This window comes from Sciurus vulgaris (genome assembly GCF_902686455.1).
Source record: "Sciurus vulgaris genome assembly, chromosome: 3".
In the NCBI taxonomy this organism is placed as follows: Eukaryota; Metazoa; Chordata; class Mammalia; order Rodentia; family Sciuridae; genus Sciurus; species Sciurus vulgaris.
The window spans coordinates 11,924,081-11,949,806 of NC_136463.1; the positions used below are offsets into that span (position 1 = coordinate 11,924,081).

Consider the following 25,726-nt stretch of genomic DNA (forward strand, 5'->3'; position numbering starts at 1 on the left):
ACAGGCATGGTGCTCCACAGAGACCAGTCTGTAGCTTTATTTTTATGATAATGACTATTCTTTTGTTCCAATAACAGCATAAGAAAAGGTCTTTAAAAAGACCTCTCGGTTTCTGGGGGGATTCCAATGCTCAAGCCAATTTAGTTTCCATTTTAGAAGATCTTAAATCTCTTGCAGAAAACCTTTTTGGGCCTGTTTGTGAAATCCTGCATTTTTAGATGGTAAGGTAAAAAATTCAAAATTTCTGTTTTTCCTGGGACCCACAGTTCAGTTTTCTGTTAAGAGTGAGTTCCTAAAAGAGCTCTTATTTGCCAGGGTCTGGGGCCAAGCAGCCAGGGAGCCAGCCATTGCTACTGAATGTTTATGCACACCTGCACAGCAACTGCAATTGTGGGGAAGCACAGCTTTCAATAAATACCAGTTAAGAAAACGTACGAACATGCCAAGTTACTGTGACAGCTTCTAATTTAGCTGGGGTTAAAAAAAAAAAAAAAAAAAAATGAATGGTAACTGCAGAAGGTATACTCGATCCGAGTTGAAGGGAATGGTATTTCTCTGAGGTCTGAAAACTGGTGTCTGTCAAACCTTGAGAAAGACACCAGACAAACCCCAACAGAGGAACATTCTACAAAACCCCTGGCCAGTACTCCTCAAAACTGCCGAGGTTATAAGAAACTAAGGTGTGAAGAACAAGCAGTGTGTAGGGGCTCAGAGGAGCCCAAGGGGACACGGCCACTAAATGTAATGTGGGTCCAGGATGGATTGTGGAATGGAGAAGACATCGGGGAAACCAAGGAGATTCTAATAAAATATGAGGCTTTCCTTAGTAACGACATTATCAGTACTGGTTCATTAATGATGGCTAACGCACCAAAATCATGTTAAGATGTTAACTGGGGAAACTATTCCAGGGATGCGGAGTAAAGGGGAACCCTATCTTGCAATTTTCCTGGAAATCACATTCTAAAATAAGGTTTATCAGAAAAAAAAAAAAGTAGTAACATGTTGGTTAGTTTTTAAAACATTTCTTCTATTACATTACGCATAACAAAGCTGGACAGACCAGGGGCCAAGGACGCAGCCTAATGCAGTCTGGACAAGTCTACATGGAGAGGAGAGCACACAGTGGCTCCTTTTTCCTCCTCCTGGGAACGCCCTTGGGAGTCTGCCTCTCCACCTTCAGTAAGGACTAGTTTTCGGGACTATTACTAAGGCAGAGTATTGGTGCAGATCTGCTGGAGTCTATTTCTGAGCCTTGAGTCACTGGATGAAACCTTTGCTTTCAAACTTTAAACTCATCATCTGCTTTGCACTAGTCCTTTATCAAATGGTTAGTTTAAATAACATCATAGTATCGAATCATTTAGAAATGTTTATTAAATGTCAGTAATTTTCACAAAGCAAATTATTAATAGCAAAAGGCATTCTTTTTTTTTTTTTGCAAAATATGTACAAAAGTAAAAAGCCTTACTGAATAGCAACTCATTTTGTAAAAACCAAACCATCTTTTCCTCTTTTAGACCTCCATCAGAAATAATTTATTGCCAATCCTGAACTACAGCACTGACCAAAAAAAATTTACAACAATATCAAATAATGTGCTTAGTTCTTGGAAGGTTATAAAAAATTCTATCAAAAACCCTAAGCCACAAATACTTTTATACAGAGCTAATACAAATTATGTTTTGTTAGGTACAGTATCTACGAGGTTGTTACAAAATAGACTTTTTGATAAGGCTTCTTGTGGTAAATGAGCTCTCCACAGCATGTCAGAGTAGCAGAGAAAACCATTTTAAACATTTTGCGATTCTGCTTTCAAGTAAGAGGTCAAGGGTAAATGGCATCGTTTGTTGCGCTGTTACACGTACTTAATGAGAATTAGTCCCTTCCCCTCACCTTTATTCCCGGTACCATCAAACAGCTTGCCTAGGGACAGATTCATCACTCACTAAAGGAATATCATAAACAAGCTTTCTAAATACAAACCAAAATCACATACCAAGTAAGTAGTTCATATCACTGACACTCATCAACAGGAGATTCTCGCCCAGTAGGTCCCAGTAGACTTCTATCCATCTGTAAATGTCCATCATTTACAGATTTGTATAGGTCACAAAATCTCTGATCAACCCAGAAAATACTGCTCTGTCATTAATGCTTTGAAACAACAATCAATGTTGTGTAAAGTTCCAGCATTTAAAACCAGATGGTTAGACCTGAATGCCACCAGGGCGAACATATTAATTTAAATGCTGACCATAAATTCACATACAGACATAAGAATGCTAGTGGTACAATGTACTTCAAATGATGCTAACAGTCGCGGGCCAGTCCAAGGCTAATAACCACTTGATGGTACTTGAAAAAGCCAAAGAAAAACTGGCTTACAATGTTCCGGTTTAGATGCAGACCTCAAGCTCTAGGGTAGACTGGTTAAGCCCTAACCTCGTACCATAACGCAAGGGGCATGTATGCAGCATCTGCTTCATGTGGAACACGAGGACACAGCCACACCCACTCAACCTCGCCTCATCTTTACTAGACCGAAAAGCCGACCCGTGTTCTAGCATTAGGAAAAGCAAAACAACAAAACAAAACAAAACAAAACAAACAAACAAAAAAAAAACCAGTACTTTTAGTCAAGCAGCACAACGTGAAGATCATCTGATTTGCGGGATTGAACAAGCTGAAACAATGGTACAGAGGCCAGGTGACCAGCACAAGTCGGACTTCCAAGGGAAGAAAAGGTGCAAAGCTTTTGTTCTTGGTTCCTTTAGTAAAATTAAAAGAAATGAAAAGGTAACAGAGTGACTTTCTCTAGATTTATTAGGGAGTTCTGTTACAAATGTTTGACTGGACTTTACAGGCATGACTATATGATTCCAACAAGAAATGAAGAGTTAACACTGATATTTAGCCTTCTCATTACATATACAGAAATAAAATTGCTACAAATTGCAATGGAGGGTAACTTGTTTCAAAAGGCTCCTTTGGGGTTTTGTCTAAGTGTATCATTAAATAATGAAAGCACCAATTTGAGGGTTTCTGAAATAGTGATTTGAACTTCAGGATATAATAGCATAAGTTGCTAACTTCATTCTTCATATAAATAAGGCATAACCAGATGTGAATACTAATGCTGAAAATTACATTTTCTCAAAAGCACAAGATACAAATATTTGGGCACACATTGAAAGTTAAGATTTAATTATAGGGCACATGATACCTATTGAATCTTAATCAACACCTGTAATATCTTCTAGTATTAAGGTGGTCTTATTTCCTTCCACTTTTTTTTTTGTTTTGTTTTTTGGTACTAGATTAAATATCAGGGGCACTTCACCAATGAACCACATCCCCAGCCCTTTCTATTTTTTATTTTGAGACAGGGTTCTGCTAGGGCCTTGCTTGGTTGCTGAGGCTGCCCTCGATCTTGCAATCCTCCTGCCTCAGCCTCCCGAGCTGCTGGGAATACCGGCATGCGCTACCACATCTGGCCCATTTTCTTCCTCTTTAAACCAACCACTGCCACCAACCAAACAAGATTTCCATCAAGGGTCTCCACTGGAGAGATTAACCAGAGGACCCTGTCTAGGTAAAGTACCCATCAATGCAACTTAAAAGAAAACAAAAACAAATGATCACTTTCATTCCACGCTGTCTTCTTTGGTTGCAGTAGCTCATTAGCTATCAAGAGCCCTTTTCAGATATAAAACTGAAATGAAGACTTCAACTTAATACAATATTTGGCAGGAAGCAACAATTCAGGCTATTAAAAATAATATTTAAGTGGCAGAGGCATGCCTTGGATCACTTAGATCTTGAATTACTTAGAACTTCAGAAAACATTTGACAAAACCCTTTCTCTATAAAAATTAAGGTCTAATTTGTGTTGTTCTATGATTTATAAGGCAACTCTGTATAATTTCTTCAAGGTCAACAAAGACACTTGTGTGAGATTTCTTCAGATAAATGAGAAGGCATTCAGAGTGAAGAACAGAAAGCAATACAGAAGTAGGCACATTTTATTCCAAATCATAACTAAAGATTTGGAAAATTAAATACATCAAAGAACTTTTAAATCTGAGTTACTTTTTAGAGATTGGGGGAAGTTAGCATAGTGAAAAGAGCACATTTTCAGTTCTGTTCATTAAATTTCGACTCCCTCTTCACATAGTGGTACTTTAACTCAAAGGGATGTGGCTTTCATGATATAGGTATAAGATTTCTTTCAAATGGTTTAAAAATACAGCACATAAGAACATGTGGACTGAAGCCTTTAGGTTGGACCTCACAGTTCTACTGAATGTCTAAGCAAGGCTGTACAAATTAAATAGAACTTACTGCCTCAAAATAGATTCTAAGTCCTATTTTAAAAGAACATTGATTTTGAGACATTGCACACATCAGAAGAAAACTGCAAATGACACTACATCTCGTTGGTGTTTTAATGTTTCTTGGTGGTAACTAAAATGGGGAAACTTGGTAATTTCTGCTTTGTCAGGCAATACTTATGCTTCTTATCAGATCTTAAAATAGCTTCAATAAGACTAAGTTGTCCACTTTCTATAGGGAACTGACTGCAGCTTTCACTGTAGTTAAATATTTGTCTTGGCCATTCAATAAAACTATTTGCTAAATTTACAGTAGGCTCTACTGAACAGACCAAATGTTACTGTGCACATACTCAGATATTTATTAGCACTAGGGTTATGCTAACCCTGTAAATTTAAACAATATATTCTATTCTTTTTGGCAAGAAGCACTAGTAGAACTATTAAAACATGCACAAATTATGCTATGAACACCTGCATTTACCATGTTGGGCTATGTATCTGAAGCTCATGTATTACCAAGGCATGAGGACACTGGGATTTATATGGATATGACGACAGTGAAATTCCAAATGCAGGAAAAGTGAGGATGTCAAGAACAAATCCCTGTTAGCACACTGCAAGGTCTACCTCTCCTACACGACAGCAAGACAGAACACAATTCACCGTCTAGAAAAGGACAGGTGATCCACAATGTTGACTGATCTTTCAAGGACCAATAAAATACCTGAGAACACAGTCAGCTATACAGTAAAGTGACAGATATCACAGTCTTAATCACAATTTTTAGGAAAAGCAGAAAAGCTGTCAGACTTTGCAAACTGCTTCCAGCTTTGTACATCTGTATCTTGAATCCAACTCAACACTACATACAACCGACAGGCAGTACTGCACACCAGCCACTCTGCTGATCCGTCCGTGATCAAAGCTACTCCACGGGAATGGCTGAACGGGGTAAGCAAGTGTGAACTAAAGAAATTACTACTTATCCTTAGAAGCATTCTGAAAACTTTAAAATGTACCTCGATAAAGCTGGCATCTCAGAAACAATAATTACACAAACATGTACACAGTGTATCTTTCAGAGACACACCAAGAATGAATAGGAATCTCAAATAATGCCTTCTTGAATAGTCCGACAGGAAAACACTGCCCTTGGCAAGCTCCAAACAAACAGAAGGATCCCTTAAAAATGCCACAGTTTGTTGTTGCTGGGGATGGGACAGAGGAGCAAAAGAAAAAAGTGACCCACGTGGCATCCTGGACCAGGCATGTCGATTTGTTACCTAGTTGCTTGCAATCTTTATTCGCTGCTTTGGCCAAAACATATGGAACATTAAATGACATGATTATGAAGTAGGAAAAAGGCAAACTGTATGCCACTCATTACTTTTGACACTATGATAGCACTTGCTTGACTTTTGCTCCCTGGTCCCATTCCCACCAGGGCAGAAATCCTTATGTAAACTTTAAACTCTCAGAACATTACCTTCAGAAATCATAGGAATTTTAAAACAGAACAACTGTGGTGTATATGAGCAACTGCAAACACATGAAGGTTAGACCTGCGTAAATCGACAGATGCCACTCCTCAGATAAAATCCTTCCCCCAGTGCTTTCACAACGGGAGCGGCCCTCAGCGGGGCCCCAAGTGTCATGGCTCTGTGTGGGGCATACAGAAGATCTCTTCCCCACACTGGAGCCTAAATTCCCAATGGCATTCCTGCAAGTATTCAAGGATGCCATCTACACTTGGCACCACAGAACTCTGTTGAAAAAGCAGAAGAATTTAAAGCCTGAAATAGACCTAGTCAGAGGTGGCCAGGAAGTTACAAGTGGACTTGAGTGGGTGCCATGGTGAGACCAATCAAAGCCTGAATCCCAGCAGACACTGGCAATGTGTGATTCTGCAGCGTTCAGCCACAAACCAAAGGCCGAAGGACTAAGATTTCCAAAATGTTAAACACAGAATCAAGACTTTCTAATTCTTGTTGTAAACTGCTATTTTAAAAAACAAGACAAGACAAACAGAAAACAATCAAAAACACAAAAAGGTATTAAAATAGCAAGTCTTTTGTACATCACTGTAGCATAAGCTGCTTGAGGTTGTCGTGAAGAATAGTATCCTTCACGTCACGGAAGACGAGGCGGATGTTTTCCGTGTTGATGGCCGTGGTGAAGTGGTGGTACAAGGGCTTCTGTTGCTGGTCCCGGCGTTTGTTCCGGAAACATTCCACCAGGAATTTTTGGACGTCTCTTAAGCAGTGTGGATCCCCTTCAAATTCTAGGAAATAGTCTTTGATGCTCACAATTTGCACCTTCTCCTCAAGCAAGTCTGTCTTGTTTAAGAAGAGAATGATGGAGACATTGCTGAAAACCCGGTTATTGACAATTGTTTCGAAAATGTTCAGAGATTCTGTGAGGCGATTGGTCAGTCGATCTTCCATAAGCACCTGGTCAAATTCACTTGAGGAAACAAGAAAAAGTATTGATGTCACACTGTCAAAGCATTCGAACCAACGTTTCCTTTCTGATCTTTGACCACCTACATCAACCATTTTGAAAGGGACATTTTTAATTTCAAAGTTGTACTCATGAATGCCTTTGGTGGGTCTTCTGGCAAGCAGAATATCTTGCTGTGATGGAATGTAATCCTGGAAAAGAAAAAAACAGTTTTATACTCAGTAATCCAGAAGTAATGATTAGATTTTTTTAATGGACTACTAATGGATGGATATGCGAACAAAATGATCTTTTAAAAGTCATTTTTTTGATACATGAAAGCATCAATGCTTAATAGTACTATTGTTCTCATTAAAAAAAATGCCAAGAACTATTAAAACGTTAGTTGACAAAGACTGGTTCTAAATTCACTGCCAGGAGCAGCATCTACTATTTTTTCCACCACTGCAAGACTGCTCAGGTTTCAGCTCAAGTCCTACCTGCAGGCTGCCTTCGGCTGCCCCCATTGCACATGCTCCTCCATCCCTCGAGGGCTCTCAATGCCCCCAGCCTTGCCATCTCCACACTGCTTCTTGCACCTCTATTAAAGCAGTGGCGGGCTGGGGAGATAGCTCAGTCGGTAGAGTGCTTGCGCTGCAAGCACAAGTCCCTGAGTTCGATCCCCAGCACCACAAAAACAAAAACAACAACAACAAAAACAAAAAAAACCAGTGGCATCTGAATCCAATACATGCCTGGCTCTGGCCTGTCCGCCTCTCTAACCCACTCTAATGCTTTGTTACTGTGCATTACCGCTTCAAGAGGCACAGCGAGCCCCAAGTACTGCTGCTGCTGTATCACCTGTGTGGAAAGCACTTCTGCTACTCACACATACTTAGAACCACTTGCTAAGGTTGTTCCAGGGTATAGTCCAAGTAGTTGTGTTCCAATTTTCTCATTTATTGACCCAAGAACTCACAACTAGTCACTTACTTTGTGTGTCAACACCAGTGCCTGTGAATTGGAAGGCATCAGACCTGGCCTACGTGCCTTGGAGGGAAGGCTTTTGCAAAGATGGAGTGAGCTCTTCCTGGGCACTAAGATCTTGAACCAAGGGCAGCTTCACCCTGATGACATACTTCCTGAGGCGGTGCACACAGTCCAGTACGCCTCCGCAACACTGACACAGGTTTCTGGTAGTATGTTAGCAGGAAAGGTCTTTATGCTTATCACCACAGTCAAAATATCTTTAAAATCAGGCAGAATTTAAAACAATGCTGCCATTCATAATGCTGCTTGCATTTTATGTCTTCCCAGGTAGTGTAATGATTTTGAAATTTCATTACAACATGACCACTCACTCCTCAAAAGATGCCAATAGAATTAAGGATTTTAAAAAAGCAGTTCAGTTTCTGGTTATTGGCAATCCCAGCCCCTCATGAAATAACTCGAGGACTCCAATAAAAGTGTTAGCTTTTTCATGTATTATTCTAGCTATGGTCCACGTACACAGGTATTTTATTGATAATGAGCACATACACAGTTTTGAGCCTGCCTTCATATTTCTGCTTGACATTTTATTATGAACTGTTCCATATGTACATGCTGTCCTCTCATTTTTAAAAACTACAAATCACATCAAAAGCATTAATGTGCTATAATTTACATTAACATTCCTCTACTAGTGGGTTGTTGCCAATTTTTTGTTGTAATTAACAGATATACTGCAATTAAAATTCTCACACATCAGTTGGACTATTTCTTAAGATGAAAATAACCAGGGATAAGATTATGAGGGGTACATAATGATCCTGGATACTTAAAGTCCAATTGCTTCCAGAAGGTGGTCCTGGTTTACATGTTCTGTCTGTGCCGCCTACTTCAGGAATGTCAGCCCTGAGCATTCTGAAAACTTTCTAATTCCATAAAAATCAAAAGTTCTTATTGTTTTTATAATGAGCGAGCAATCTAGTCAGGAATGTAAAGTCTAATTTGCATGAAGCACAGAATGCAGGACAACAGAATCAAGTGCTAAATGGCAGAAAAGAGTAAGCTGATTAGGAATATGACTCCTGCAGCCTGCTGGCCACCACAACTATGTGACCTTGGGCAAGTGTTTCAGTTTCTTGTTTGTAGAGATGACAGGCAGATGGTCACTTTAGGACCAAGGAAGTTGGTCCTAAAGGGGTGAAGTGCTTAAGAGTTATGTGTGGCAAGTAGCTGTCACTGCTGCGTGGGCCACACTGGCATCACTACCACTGCAGGAAAGGGGGAGTCAAGGAAGGCTGGAGGCCTCGGGGCACCTGCATTGGAGCCTCTCATTTTTAGATGCTCGCCAGTCACTTGCACTCGATGATCTTCACACATACTCACCAAGAAGCTCATTTCCTCCCTGGTCAGCTCCTCTTAGCCCCAATTGTGTGCTTCCCTTTTTACTTCTTGCCTTTCTGTCCTCCATTACTTGGACTCTCCCCGTCATCTCCTATTTTGTAACAAATCCTGCAGTTCCTTCTTTGACTCTCTTAAGTGTTCCCTTTCTTCTCTATTTCCACTCCCCCATTTGTTATCATCTCAGGTATGGCCTGTCTTCTCAGTTCTGGTTTCTCTGCCTAGAATGCTCATCTCTTGCCCTGCCAGCCTCTCCCAAGCCAACCTCCTGCATCACAACCGCAGACCTTATGATGGCCTCCTCACTGTGTCAGATTCAGACTGTGCTGACTGGCTTTCAGGGCTCTCCATACACCTTATTTCTGCGATCAGCAGACTCTGTTCTGCACTGTTCAAGCTCAGCACAAAGCCTCACCTCGGTATCATTACATTTTAATCCATTTCAACAACAGTGCAAGTTCAGTGCAATGGATAAACACTGAAGTCAGTGTCTTCTACAAACGTTTTCTCATGTTAAAACTGTACGCATCCTCCACCAGACAGATGTGCCTAAAACTAAACACACCCAGCTGTCTCCTGCCTCAGTGGGTCACATCTCCTTACTTGTCCAAATCCGCCCCACCCTTCAGGCAGTTAGTTTCACTTACACTAATGCACTAGCTCCAACTGTTTCAGAAAGACTTTTCTTCAGCCCATAAGCTAATATTATCTTTGTGCTCAGTATCATTTAATGGTCTTCTACTTGTTTAAGTATATTAGTTCTTTCTCTGATTAGGCTGAGCTCTTTAAATGTAGAGATTAAAAAACAAAATAGCAAACACAGGGCATCTGCCTCATTTCTACACCTTCCAGGCTTATTTTATGTAATATTCTATAACCCTACAAGCTGCATTCTCTTACAAACTCATGTTATGAATGAAGAAACTGCAGTTTAGAGAAGATCATGTGGAGCTAGTATGCAATGGAGCTGGGACCCAAGTCCTCATCCCCTGTGTTGTTCCACCTCTAAGAATGTCTTAGGGCTAAGTGCAGAGCAGAGCTTCAATGGCCCTGGGACCTAAGACAGTCAGTGCAATCCTGTGACTTGTCTGATAGGTACAAAATGGGTGACAAAAATACACCCAGGTTTATTTTCCCCTCCTTTACAACTACTGCTGACCTCAACTCTTCTTTTTAATTCCAGATGTGGCTTCAGAGTCACTGTCAACATAAGATTCTAAGTAGGCACTACAAATTGGTTAGAGTTGGCTTAGAGTATCATTCAAAAGCTATCTGTTGGGCTGTGGTTGTGGCCCAGTGGTAGAGTGCTTGCCTAGCATGTGCAAGGCCCTGTATTCCACTCCGGCACTGAAAAAATAAATAAATAAATAAAAATAAAAATAAAGACTATTTGTGGAGTGCCTACTTCATGCCAGGCACTGACTCCAGATACCAGGGTTTCAACTCTTCAGGATCAGGAGATGAGATCTTGGCCCTTATGGAAAGATATGGGTAAAAGGTAAATATAAAGTAGTTGTCCATATAATAATAATGCAAAGGAGATAAAAATCAAGGCCTGACACTGAGAGTCAGGAAGAGGGACCCAGTCGAATGGTGTGCTCAGGGAAGGAAGGCCTATTGGAAAAGTAAACTGACAAGAGCAGATCAAGGTGGCTCAGCTCTGTTTTGACAATAAGAAATAACTCTTAATAAATAGGTCACTGACTAAGTCTTCTTTCTAGTTGACCTGTATTTAAAAAAAAAAAAAGGTTTATACTCTGACCAGATAGAATGAGTTAAAAAACAAAACAATAAAAAACAAAACCAAAAACAGACCTTAAAACAAAGTTTAACTGATGTACTGAATGAGTAAAAACAGATACATTTTGGAGATCTCAACTTTGGGGGGACACCTGTGTCTAGGAAACAGGCAGGGCTAAAACATACTGGCTTAAAAGCAGACAAATGCAATTTAAAAAAATAAAAGGAAGATGTGAAAATGAACCTGCTAGGAAAAAGAAGGTACAGCTTCACATGCCTACATATCCCAGCAGCATATTATTTTCTTACTTGCAACAGGTTCATTTTGTGCTTTTCTTCAGTTATATTTCCAAAGGCAAAAGTTTCAAAGAACCCACAAGACCATATGAACATTTATAAAAGACAATTGCTTTAAAAGGAGGCAAATGAAGCTACACTAAATTTAATAAGTAACAAACACTCTAGGACAATGGTCTTCAAACATTTTCTAAGCAGCAGAAACCCTAATCCTAATGACCTCTTCTGCACTAGTCCAACAAGGAGGACAGCCAAGGGGCGCTCTGCCTGCCATGGTCCAGGAGCCAGAAGAAGCTCCAGCGCAGCCGAGTCGCTGCTCCAAGGAAGACCTGCCAGGAAGGTACAAGACTTTCCAGGTGCAACTCCTCCTCCTACCCTGTGGAGTCTCTTCAGCAGGCCCCAGGATCAAGCCTGCCATGCTGTAACTCAGCACAAGGGAGTCCTGAACTTGAAAAACAGACTTTGCTAATGTTCCAGAAACAAATCGGTCCACCGTGTTCTTCCTACTCTGCTTACAAATCCCCAAACCACACTGAAAGATAGTAGATAATGTGCAATCTCATCTTCAAACATAAATCTCTTTCAACAGTTTTACTTCCATGAAACAGTGGGTAGGGCAATTCCTCAAGGAAACTGGCAGAGGGCTAGGTGGTAAAGGAAGAAAAAAGTGTCACAATTGGAAAATAATTTTTTTTTTCATTTTGAAAAATTACAAGTCATTCAATATTTTTAGCTACCAATCGCTCTGAAATAAGGATGAGTCAGACCACTGCCACTAGGAAAAAAAGGAAGAGGCGAATAGCTCAATACATATTTTTTCTAAATTTCTTAACAAGCTACACCAAAATAAAAACATTAATATCCTGAGTACTGCTTCTAGATATCAACAAACATAAACATCCAGTTTTAAAACTTACTGGTTCTCCAAGTTTATCCAAGTTATCCAGGAAATATTTTACAGATTCACCCTAAAAACAAGAAGAAAATAAATAGTTATGAAGGTTCAGAAATAGAAGATCTTGTCACAACAGTTTATATTCCACTGTCTGGTTGTACACTTAATCCAAACATACTCTGTTTAGTCACCAATTCAGAATGAACTACAAACCCTTCTAAAAATGTGTAAGTCTGCTCTGTCAAAGCACTAAATCTGCAAAGGCTGATTAATTTCATAATTGCTCTGCAGAAATAATGCCCCAAATGATCATCTACTTGGATGGGATTACAGGTAAGATTTTTTGATAGAACTAAGTCCCCCAAAGGGAAGATGTAATTAAAAGGTGAAAACTGCTTTTGAGATAAACACAAATCTACAACTAAAATTGAAATAAGATTCTTTTTGTCTACATATTCTCTTTTGAGTTTATAGCAGTGGTGATTATCTTCAGGGATGAGAACAAACAGAGGCAAGGCAAGAGCCTGTATAACATCTTCCTGAAGTAGGCGTATGCCTGGACAGACACAAGATGCTCCCCACGATTCTGGGGGCTTTGTGGGTTTCACATCCCTGATGGGTCTTCTTTTCCTGAGTGGCCTTCCCCTGCTGAGACCAGATTTTTATTAGACCTCCAAGGAATTTCAAACAGCTACCTGGGACTTCAGAAGGAGGGAATGTGTTTTGGGAAGGGAGGCTGCTCTGGGTCTGAGTCTCAGGCCCGAGCCCTCCATGTTTCAACCTGCCCTGCTGTGTGCTGCTGCCCTGTCCTGCCTGAAGCTGCGGCGGCCAGAGGCAGCACTCCTGTGTGCAGCTCCTTGGGCTGCAGGGTCTTGCTTAGCAGGTCTGGGGTTAGGCTCCATCCAGTGCCTGCACTGCCAGGGACACCCAGGAACATGATGAGTCACAAGACTTTAAAGCAGCGTTCTCAAAGGTTTTTGGTTTCAGGAGCCCTTTATGTGTCTTAAGATTCTTGAGGATTCCCAAAGCTTTTGTTTATGAAGGTCACAGCTATTGCTAGTCACCATATTACAGAATAAACTGAGAAATTTTACCAAATACTTTATTTCATTTTAAAACACCAGTAAGTCCATTACATGTATGCTAAAATATTTTTGTATGGCTTAACAGATGACAGTGAGACTCTCATTTGCTTCTGCATTTGAACTGCTATGAACAGGTTATTCTGGTTGAAAAAAATGCAGACATTCTGGCCCCATACAACAGTGGTATTGGAAAAAGATGAGTGTTCTAATAACTTTTCAGATAATTATAAATATTCTTCTTTGTTACCATACCAAAACTTGGTGAGTGGGAGTTTCATAAAGGTCCCCCGGGGAAACCTGACCCAGGAACACTTCACATTCCCTTAGGTCAAAGTTCACTGATCTATCCTGTGCTCTTTATGGACCTTTTATTTATCTACAATTCTGTAACATCAGATATTGCTCATGTGGAGCACAGTGTCACTAAGTTATGCAGATCTTCCAAATGTTTCATTTCAAAGTATTTTAAAGATCATATTTGTTAATGTCACCTCAATCTTATCACAAGTCTTTGGGAAGCTGCCAAGTTCACAGTGGCAGGCAGCACAAGTTCTCCTGAATTCTCACTTTCACTCAAAAGTTCAAGTTTTCTCACTGGTAAGAGAAAATCACAGTTATTTTCCATGGAATGATGAGCTAATAACCTCTAAAAACCTCTAAAGAATGAATGTCAGTTGTTCTTCCAGGTAAAAATGGCACTCCACAAAAGGGAGCGAGCACAGCGCCCGCACCTGGCCACTCGCAGGCTCCTTCCCGGGCCCATCGGCCTGCTTCCCATTTCAACAGAAAATACTAGAGAGACGGGCAGTCAAAGTGAAGGTTAAACACAACTAACAATCTTACAGTTCATTCAAGGGTAGTTTTAAATAAAACTGGTTTTGTTTGTTTCTGATTTTTTCACCTTGAAATAACAGCAGTGAAGAACACAACCAGTCCAGCCTGAGACCGACACTGATCTGGTGCCACAGCGTGGGCGGTTTGGCCCACCGGGGCACTTTGCCCGCTGCTGTTCCTTACCACCAGGGTTAAGTGTCAACACACTGGAAAATGGAAAGGCATCTATGTCTAACTCAAAGTCTCCTGGAAAGGTTCTGGTGATCCCCAGCATGGCCTGGACGAGGACCAAGTGTGCAGCAGGTAGGGACTGCAGGTGATCTCCTCAGGATCTTAAGCAATGGTAATTAGTAATTATTTTTTTCTGGACCAGGAAAGTTGGTTCAATATTTACAGCATCTAAAGATGATTTTTCAGAGAATGGAAAATAAAAATGTCCACTGATTCACTTTGCATAAACATATTATTTGGTCAAACCCATATGAATATTTTGGATTATGTCACTTGTTTTAATGAAAAAGTAGTATTTTCATTTAAAGAGTCCTCTGGGATTCATCTTTAAGTAATAACATCACTATTTACTTAGAGGTTTGTTTGCACAACCCAAAGGAGGTTATAAGCTTTAAGTACTTAAGAAGGAAATAAGCAATAACTTAACTTCATCACTCAGCAATAGCCCGTTAAACACAAGATGTCTCCTTCTGACCATTCTTGATATACTTACCATCACATCGTCGAAATAACAGAGGCCAGTTCGCACTCAGGTTTTCCACTTAAGCAGTTATTACTATTGCTCTTTGGCTGTACTGGGGGCTGAACTGAGGAACATTCTACCACTGAGTACATCCCAGGCCTTTTTAATTTTTGAGACAGAGCTTGTTAAGTTGCTCGGGCTGGCTTTGAGCTTGGATCCTCCTGCCTCGGCCTCCTGAGTAGCTGGGATTATAGGTATACACCACTGCACCTCATTATAAATAAATTTTAATAGTTATAATAATTTAAGTATATATATATATGCTAAAAAGCTAAATAAAACAATCCAATGTTAGATATTTGAATTATTTATTTTAATAAATAGTTTTTAATATTTTCAGAGTAACACTGTGAGAAACAGTTTTGAGCACACAGCTCTAAGGGCTTTTGGTGAACATCTATAGTAATCACAGGAGAGTGCCCACAGCACTGGTTAAATACTGTCAAGGTGCCTGCCACCTGCTGCCACAGGGCTCTCCCAGCCCCTCCTACCCCGACAGGTAAAACACTGAGTTGATTCTTCTCTTCAGTAGCATGTCTGGGTGAAGGTAAATTAAGCCAAGATCATATAGGAATGTTTTGTACATGGTTCTATAATTTACTAAGGTGCAAACTCAGAGCAATTCCACATTACGGTGACTGATGTTTAGCATTTTAGGGACCCCAGAGCAAGGGAGCTCTATTTAAAAGAGAAAATAAGTCCTATGTCCAAATCAACAATAAAAGTTCAACTATACAAAAATGTCTTTCAATTAGCATTGTTGATCTTAACTAATAATCAGATAAATGAAAGTTAAAGTAATCTTACGAATGCATTGTTTGTGAGGATACAGAGAAATTTGTTCCCCAATGCTAGTGACCCTGCAAATCCACAGACCTTTTAGAAAGTTAAGAGTAGCATGATTCATAAAACTTTTAATGACTGTTGGTTCATTTTAAGGGACTTACTCGGCATAAACAAAATGATAAATATGAAAGGATATTTACTCAGTGCTACTTATGATACTAAAATCTGGAAGTACACTTTCCTACTGAACATTAGGGGAGCAACTTAATAAATCTTTGTATACTAATGCAACAAAATATTATAGTTAAAACAATTATATCTGACATAACTGTCACATGATTTATACCGCATACTAAATTAAAATAGTGTATTACCAATTGTAGGTCTACAACCCTGATTCACAAACTTTTATTGCTTTTGGCTTCTACGACCTCATCTGACAGCAAAACCTGCAATGAATTAACATTAGGCCCCTTGCAGTCTGTGTTTATCCTATCTATTCAAATATTCTTCTACACAAAAACTGTGGATGTTACAATGTCAGCAAAGTCATATACTGGATTACCTTTCTGACATGAAAAGAGAATTTAACTCCATAACACATCTGGACTCAAGGATTCATAAGACTGTAGAATGAATTATGTACCATTTTATTTTAGCTATTTCAAATACAAGCAAAAGTAATTTTGTGGCATCTCTTTTCAAAATAAGAAAAGAAAAGGGAAGAAAAATCACCCCTATTTGTTTTCTTGGTATTACAAAAATTATTAAAATGATTTCCTAAGCGGGGATCTTGTCTTTTGTGTCTGATTACTACATGACTTGTTTATTAGAATTCATAGTATCACCAAAATCAAATGGCAATAATTACAGAAAAATGTTTGTGTTCTATGATTAAATCTCAACCTCTACCCGAAGTTGTTATATCAGAATTTATCAAGTCCTTTGAGCGCTCAAAGCTATAAAACCGAAATTATTATTTTTTCACATTTAAATATATGGATGAATTGTTTCTAATATTTCAAGTTCCAAGTAAGCCAGTTCTGCCAACTGAATTTAGTTTGCCTTCTTTCCCATCACTTTACTCAGGGAGTACACACACTTAAATTTGTGTGTGTTGGGGGATCGGGGTGTTGGGACTGAACCCAGGGCTTCAAGCATGAGGTAAGCACTCTACCACCAAGCTACACCCCAGCCCACTTTTAAATACTATTCCTATGAAAAATATATTTTAGTTTAAAATAACACCCCAATCAAAAAAGACATACTAATTCACCATTTCATATCACAGGTGCTGCTACAGACCCTTCTGTTAGTAAGCAGCATGGTGGGTGGAAGATATAAGTATGGGCTAACATATTTTTAATGTGCATGGCTATAAACTGAAACCTCAGCACACTTAAGAACAATAAAAGTTTAAACGTAGATTTTCTACCATTTATCATAAGTATCCAGATAAGATCGAATGCTGATTTTCTTCCAAATTAAAATGATCTGAAACAAAGATCTAGACACCTACCTGCACACGTGTGTGCACAGGCATGCTGTTATAAAGTGCTTTTTTGAGTTAGGTAATTTGGGAGGTTTTTATTGGAAAATTTTCATCATCAGCTTTTAAGAGTTTTACTGAAAAAAGCAGAAGACAACAGAGATAAACTCAGCTTTCTGCTATCTCAAAAAATTTGCAAATCAAAAAACACAAAATTTGTGTCACTTCCAATTTAACCTTTAAGGACTTGGACACAAATGATGGTGTGTCTGTACGCAGGAGGCCCAAGGTCTTCTCTCACTTCTTTTGGTTTGTGCTTCGAGTCCTCATGCAAATTTTATACTCATTCAGTGCCCGGCATCTGGCAGCCTCTCCTCCCTCCAGGAGTGTTGGTGAAAAAAGAATGACTTCTCCGGAAAAATTATCCACAACTATTTTTTCCTATCAATTGTAGAAGAAGTGATGAAGAGAGCTGATTTCCTAGTATCAGTATCAAGGAAAGGATGGGAATTTCTGTCCTTTCTCTAACACTGAGGAGATCTGGCCAAGTCTCACCTTCACCAGGCCTTGATTTCCCCAACAGGATAATGAAGAGAATTACGGGGTTCAAGGGTGGGAGAATCTTTTGCGTTCTACCCAAAGTAACAAGTTTGGTTTGTACAAATGTTTTAAAGTTAGATTCTTCCTTCCTTATTTGCCATGTGTCTATTTATCTGAAATTCACTTCACAGGTTCATTATTCAAATTATGTAGCTTAGTTTTTTTGCTAAAACAAAAGTAAAGGCTTTCAAATATTAGGGAAGAAATACTGTGGGTCTAAGACTCCCTGTTTAATGGTTATAACAAGAGCATTCAAACTTTTCCTGGTTCATTTTATGTTACTGAAGGGAATTTTCAATAAAATTCTAAAGAAAATTCATTTCACAGGTAAGAATTTTAAAATTGAAGATATTTTATGCTACTTAGTTCTTTCTCTCTGTCCAGGTTACTGTATCGGGCCTGAAAAATCCAAAGCAGCACGGCACTGGGAAACACCTTTCAGTTATTCTTTAGTCTGTGGACACTGAGATTCCATCTAGACAATGGCACAGTGGCAGGCAGACCAGGTTCGAGCCATGAGATAGGCGGACTGTTGTCAAAATCCATGAACACTGATACGCTTCAGTTATCTTTTGAGTTTTAAATTCTAGGAGGGTCTATGAATTGTATTTCCTATGTGTTTAACAAAATTTCGTCTAAGTTGGGAATGGCCCAATGTTATATCCCCCATTCACAAGAACTATTTGTTACAACATTACTTCTTTGCTTGTAAAGACAAAATGTGTCAGAAGCCCTAAATTTTAAGTTAACATAAAAGCTGAGAACACAAGTTAGAAAATAATTTCTACTAAACATATTGTTATAAAGAGACAACAGTTTACTTGCCCTGATATTGGACAAATGACAGATTTATTCAATGCTCTTTTGCACAGCTGAAATATTTAAAGGAGAGGATTCCGAAGTATTACTTTAAAAGGATATGGAATTTAAACTGAACAGCCAAAGAATACACAAGATGAAATTATCTGCTTTATTGAGAACACAGTCAAATAACTGGCAGTTTTATATCAATAGGAAAGGGGCAACTCTACTAAAAGAGGTAAAAAGAAGAGATTTTAACTTCAAAGTCTGCTCCATGCCTGAAGAATATAATTTCTAAAGTCTATAAAGATGAGGATCGAATACAGATTTTTTTTTTTTTTTTTTTTTTTTTTTTTTAAAGGCAAGGCATACTTACTCTAGAAAACAATCTGGCAACATGGATCAAATGTATTAAGACATATAAAAACGACCCTCATCACAGTACTGCTGAAAAAGTAGTAACAATGGTAGTGAACTACTACTACTGGTTCAGTCACTGGATTTTATTATTATTTTTTAATCTATCTAGACTCTAGACCAGTGTTCATCCACAAATTAGCCTGCAGGCCAAATTCAGCCTGCCACCTGCTTTTGAATGGCTAATTTTCTAACTGGCTGGGGGAAAAGTTAGTGGACTACTATTTCATGACATGTGAAAATGACATGAAATTCAGATCTTAATAAAGTCCGCCAGCCAAATGCACTGGAGCACAGTCACACTTATGTGCTTATGCGTCATCTCCGGCTGCTCTCAAGCTCCATCAGCAGAGGGTAGCAGTAGAGGCAGAGGCCATGTGGACACTCTTCCAGCTCAGTACTAGCACTCAGGGCTCTATGGACTGCAGTGACAAAGTAATAACCTGAAAATGTTTCAAATGTCACCAGTACTGCCAGATCATGACATTGAAAAAATATCAGTAGCAAGTCCATATCCGCCCAAAAAAGAAAAGAAACGAGAACTCTGAATGCCACACTTCTATTTTTGGTGCTGGGGACAGGTCCTCGCACCTGGGATTTTTGGTCCTCACTTTACCAGTGAGCTGCATCCCCAGCCCTTTTTATTTTGAGACAAGAGTCTCACTAAGTTGCTGAGGCCAGCCTTGAACTTGTGATCCTCCTGACTTAGCCTCCTAGGGTTGATGGGATTATAGCTGTGCACCACTGTGCCTGGCTGAATGCCACACTTTTAAGAAGCACTAGAAAGTAGATAATTTTGACTGATGGTAAACCTGTGTTTATTATGCAACGACACTAACGTTACACTAAAAGAATATACAATATAGCTGGGATGGGGGCACACACCTGTAATCCCAGTGATTTGGGAGGCTGAGGCTGGAGGATCTCAAGTTCAAGGCCAATCTGGGTAACTTAAAAGACCCTCAGCAACTTAGACCCCTTCTCAAAATTAAAAAATAAAAAGAACTGAGGATGTAGATCAGTGGTAAAGCATCCCTGAGTTCAATCCCCAGGACCAAAAACATTCACCAATGTACATCAATATTTACAGACTAAGCACTCTTTCTTCTCCACCCTCAGTTTTTTTGATGATGCTAGGGACTGAACCCAGGGTCTTACACATGTAGGCAAGCGCTACCATCGAGTTATACACCCAGCCCAAAGACCTTTTCAGGGATAAAATGTACAGAAATCTCATTACAGAACAGTGAACAGCATTACTAGATGAACATTTGCAACTGATTTTGAAGGAACACCAAGTATCTAGCCTCAATAAGTAAAATATTATTCCCACCAAAAGAATCCCATTCTTCACATCAGTAAGACCCATCTTACATACAACTATACACAACTTTATTACTATATTTTGGACTTCACTGATTAAAAAAAAAAATCTGTAGAAATTTGCGGTTTTTTTTTTTGTTTGTTTGTTTTTAATAGGAGTACTTAAAATAATGCGCTTCACTGTGTATCTTGGCATGCAGAGCCTAAAATTTTATACCATCTGGACCTTTAGGTAAATTTTCTGACTGCTGTTCTAGGCCAATGGTTTGGGGATGTTTCTGAGACAGAGTTCCATTATGTTGCCTACACTGGCCTGGAACTCTGAAGTAGCAATCCTCCTGACTCAGTCTCCCAAGTAGTTGAGACTACAGGCATGTGCTACAGCGCCTGGCTTAGACCAACGGTATTATTCTTGGTAGTCCACCAACTACCTAATGGGCCTCTAAAAATGCAGCTTCCCAGGTTTACCACAAATCTGCCAAGTCAAAATCTTAATGAGCAAGCTCCAAGAGAAATGATTCAGATGCAATCATCCCCAGCATCATTTCAAGCATGGACATATTTTATTCAAAATTGGATTTTAAACTTATCTTTTGGTATTGATTTTTAAACTTATCTTTTAGTATTGATTACACTAAACTAACTTTTTTCCAGTCCTTTTTGTTTGTTAGTTTTCTACTACCAGGGATGAGTTAGGCCTTGTGCACACTAGGCAAGCACTCTATCGCTGGCAAATTAGCTTTCTAAAAGCCTTGTAAAAATACCAAAACATTAAGAAACTAAATTAGAAATTTAATTTACTTTTATCTTATTGCAAAAGTAAGTTTTAAGTAACATTTTACATTCTTCACAATTCAACTAAGTCTCACACACACAAAAAATTAGGACTTCATTTGGGATACATGGATTATTAATAAACAAAATTAAATCTACATGTAGTTTTTTTTTTCCTTTTAAATAAATTAATGAGGCATTTCGGACAAACTTTATTTTCTACTTTACTATAGTTCTAGCTACTACCTGTCCCCTGAAACCCATTTCCAAATGTCCACCACAGTCCACACACAGACTGCAAACCTTTAATCTTACTCTGAGGTTTTGTGGTTAAAAATTAATGAACCTGGTCCTCCAGATACCTTGTTAAGCTGCTAAAAGAACAAATGAGAAAAATTACTACAACCACTAATTATATTTTAGCAACAGGACCCTAAGGAACTTGAACCTCAATTGAATTCACAAAATTAATTTGCTTTTTTAATAGACACTTTCTGGTCACGAAATAAGACAAAGGGAATATGATGGGGCCTTCTCAGCTAGGTGTTATAGCACTCACCTGTAAACCCAATAAATCAAGAGTCTAAGGGAAGAGGACCCAAAGTTCAAGGCCACCTCAGCAACTTGGCAAGGTCTCAAAATAAAAAGGGCTGGTGAAGTGCCCTTGGGTTCAATCCCTGATTGGGGGCAGGGGGAGGAAGGCGCCTTCTTGAATTCCCACATTGTTCTTCTGCTCCACACTTTTTTCTTCCAATCTGTACCCTACCCCGCAATATATCCTTTCCAGAGAATTATGGTCTCCATGCATGACCTCCAGAACCTAGCCTTTCCTACTAGGTAACAGTTTCCCAGAAGAAATACGAGTTTTGCTTTTTAAAAAGAAGCAGGGTTACTGACAAGCTTAATACTGAGTTCATCAAACTGAGAAACATTAGGGATGCTAGGGAAAACTGAAGGGTGATCAAGCATACAATTCATCTGTGCTGCTTGGTAAAATCTATTTACCAAGAAATACTCAAGATGGGAGAAAGAACAGTCTCAGTGACAAATGCTAATTTAGTTTTTTATGTCTGAATTCTCTAGTTAGTACCAAGTGATCACATAAACATTATCTCCTACTAGTCTATCCAAAAACTAGCTCCAATCAAGAGTCATCTCCCTGTGCTTCTTGTAAGTGCTGTGCATCTTCCCACCACCTCTATCTAACGCTGTTCTCCTCACACCCCTCCTTCCATCTCCTATTCTTAGCATCTTACTCTGTGTGTGTGTGGGGGGGGGGGGGGGCGCGCGCGTACACGCACGCCAGCAGTTGGACCCAGGGGCGCATCCCCCACCCTTTTTAAAATACAGGAAGAAACAGTGTGTGCAGAACAACTAACCTTATCCTCCATTCTACAGGTGAAAATTCTGAAGGTCAGAGAAATTAGGTGGCTTCTAGCCAACAAAGCTATTTTAGTGGCAGAAATGGAAAGAAAACTATTTTAGTTTTCTGAATAAAGAATTTCAGGTATACTGATTTTTAGTCTAGTTTTCTCCCCCACCTCCACTTTAACATCCCAACTCAGTAATCACATTCTTCATTCAATCTTTTGAATTGATGGCTTATACCTCTCAGCAGCAAGTTTTATATATAGTCCTTTCACTACACCTCTCTGTATCCCAGAATAGGAATATTACCTTGTACACAGCAATAGCTAAACAAACATCTGTTGAACTCCCTGTATTGTAACTTCCCCTTTATAACATCCTGTTTCCATCTTATTATTTCTGCAAATGTCAATCATTACAAGTGCAATATATTGAGCAGGAAGGCTTCTAAAGTAACTGTCACTAAATTCTATTTGTTTATAAAGATGTATATACTAATGGCAGAAAATCAAGAACTGAACTTGAATTTATATGACAGTTATTCTGAGGAATGAAGTGCATCGCCTTTTGGGGAAATGTCTGAATACTATGAAAAGCACGATGGGCAATGGCATGGGAAAGATGCTAAGATAAAACGGGAAGATCCTATTCCATGCAAGCCAGGGTTAAATGTCACCATCAATCAAAGAACACACCATGAAAGTGGTAAAGTAGCCACGTAGTTCAAACAGAATAAAGCTCAGATAATATTAGGAAGGGTCAAAAATGATGATAAATATTCAGAATTGCTTTTGCTGAGCAAATGAGGAGATTTCAGAGTATTTCTAAAATAGCAGGGTGCGACAGCACACACCTATAATTCCAGCAGCTCAGGAGGCTGAGACAAGGAGGATCGCGAGTTCAAGACCAACTTCAGCCATTTAATGAGACCTGTGACTCAAAAAAGAGAAATAGGGATGTGGCTCAGTGGTTTACGCACTCCTGTCAATCCCTAAGTACAAAAAAAAAAAAAAAAAAAAAAAAAAAAAAAAATCCAAGTAATGACCAGGTAGGACTTGGTCTGCCCAGGACTAAATCTCCAGGGATGATGAAGAGTCAGAGGTCATACGAAATCTGAAATGGTTTTTGTCATAGTAGTGTATATCCTAATTACTAGATCTGGGAAAGTTGGTGAATATTAAATTCTGATAATGAGAATTTCAAGTAATATATATCACAGATATAATTAACTTAATTTTACTGGATTATTTTCTAGACAGTGATGAAAGTCAGAAGACTACAGCACTGAAATGGGCCGTTTGAAAGTTTTGGGGTTTATTTTTTTTACTAAAATGAACCGCCACTGCTTAATCTTGTAAAATGTCAAAAATTCAGCGGCAAGCTAATTAAGTATGCCTGTAAATGGCAAAAAGTTCACTTTGAAAGAAAATCACAGAGAATAAAATACTGAATTTTAAAATATTCCATTTTTTTATGCACTGTGGCCCTTTTATTCATGGGACTGGTACCATCTACAACAGTCTTCTGTTTCAAAATAAACAGCAGTTCAAGAAATATTAAAATTTTAAAAATGACAGTATCAAGATAATTAGTGAAAACATTTCTTCTGAAACCTAAATATACACGTGATTCTGAAAATGACAGAATAATTCAAAATTAATATGCAGTTTCTCTTCATATAGAGAAAATCAATGAGCCAAGTGCTATAAAAGAGCAGAATACTTCCTGAAGCACAAGGATACTACAAAATAGGCATTTGTGTCCTTGAACAGTGGTCAACACACATTCCACGCATATTTAAGTCCTTCCATTTCCAAGTCCAGAGTATTTGGGCAAAAAAATAAAAAGATAAAAGAGACAACTAGTTATCTATACTTATTCCCGAAATTATCACAACTGTGAACTTTTAGTGTTAAGGTTTTTGTATACTATAATATACCTTTAGTTTCCATCAAGCTTACAATTCCCAAACAAATTCAGGTTGAAATGTCTTCTGAATACTAATTAGGCAGGGTTCGTTAAGCATATGCTTGGGGAAAATAAGAAACTTATTAACTTGCCTTTTTTTAAGAGAGACCTAGAAGCAAGCTTCTGTCAATGATTCACGTTTGCATCACCACGATTTCAATCCTGAAAACATCTCCATGAAGTTTAACCTAAATAAGAAAGCTTTATTCTATATTATCCTATATTCTATGAATAGACTCTATAATGTAAGCTCTTCCATCTAGCTTGTACTTACATGAATTTTTTGGCAAGAATTAAATGTCAAATAATAAAGTACAACTTGGGAAAAGTCTGGGCTTAAAGCAAGTTAATGAATCAAGACTCGTCCATTTCAACCTAAGGATAAGGCTAGTAACAATGACAGAAGGGAATATTTCTTATTATGAAAATTCAACTTCCCATTCTATCTGTTCTTTATTGTCTTCTACATTTTCACATATAAATATGAATCATACCATGATACTGCTCTGCTCACGCTATTTACCTAAAATCTAACATTACTTGTAATTCCTCAAGGACATAAATACAAAACAAGGACTGATTGTTAGTTCATAGGTTAGAAAATAATTGTAAAGTGAAAAAAACCTTAAAACCATCACATTTCAATTATTTGAAATAAACTAGCTCTATTAAAAAAAAAAAAGATTCCATGTCTCTTCCACTTCAGTTTTTACAAAATTACAAAATAAAATATGACAAGGAATTGCTTGAGAAGGTCTTAGAAGGCGAGCAGCCAGTTTTACACATAAGGCAGGCAAACAAAACTCTCCTTCTGGCTCTCCGAGCTGGCCAGGGACCAGTTCTACTTCTTCTTTCATTTAAAGCCCTTCAACATTCTCATCTTGCCTGGTTTCCACAAAGAACCTTTTTGATTTTTCCTTATCTTTGAGACTGCCCCCCCTTAAATGATTTTGTTTATTCTTTGTTCTCTGGGGAAAAAAGTGAGTCTGATGTGATGGTCAGCTCGTGCCACTTCTGCCATTAACTGTGCATATAAAGTGTTACCACGAATGTCTTTGTGGTTCACGAACAGCAAGACGGTTTTTATTTAAACCCAAAGAAAAAAAATTTTTCCTTTGCACTGTAAATATATAAAAATTAAGCAGACTCCAACTAGTTAATGCAGTTTTAAATTTCTTGTTAGCATCTGCCAAGTGTATTAGTTAAAATTTCCAAAAGAGCCCAAGTTAGTAAATTACATTAACTATCTCAATATTTGAAAAGTTTTTGCAAATAAAGTATCTTTCCAGATCAATCTATAATAGTTTATAATAGCCTAAGTCAAATTTCCCAAAGAATACTATCTTTGTCTTGTTTAGGCTAATTATTTATTTCAACTTTTTCTACCATATAAACTATAAAACTTGTGCTCAATATTAAAAATCAGAGATT

At 38.5% G+C, this 25,726-nt stretch overlaps 1 protein-coding gene across 2 annotated transcripts in view; it reads right to left on the reverse strand.

The window, feature by feature from the left end:
• Positions 1-1,356: 1,356 nt before the first annotated feature.
• GNA13 (G protein subunit alpha 13) overlaps positions 1,357-25,726 on the reverse strand; it is a 42,598-nt gene continuing 18,228 nt past the window's right edge. Inside the window, exons 3-5 of one of the 2 annotated variants that reach the window (XR_013762581.1) lie at positions 13,673-13,775; positions 12,119-12,169; positions 6,923-6,988 (exon numbers count right to left, since the gene is read on the reverse strand). Coding sequence is in view for 1 of the 2 variants with exons in the window: in XM_079131997.1 (XP_078988123.1) it covers positions 6,416-6,988; positions 12,119-12,169 (624 nt within the window). In the remaining variant the exon portion in view is untranslated. Of the gene's footprint in view, positions 6,989-12,118; positions 12,170-13,672; positions 13,776-25,726 lie in introns of both variants that reach the window. The other variant, XM_079131997.1, reaches the window with a different exon arrangement.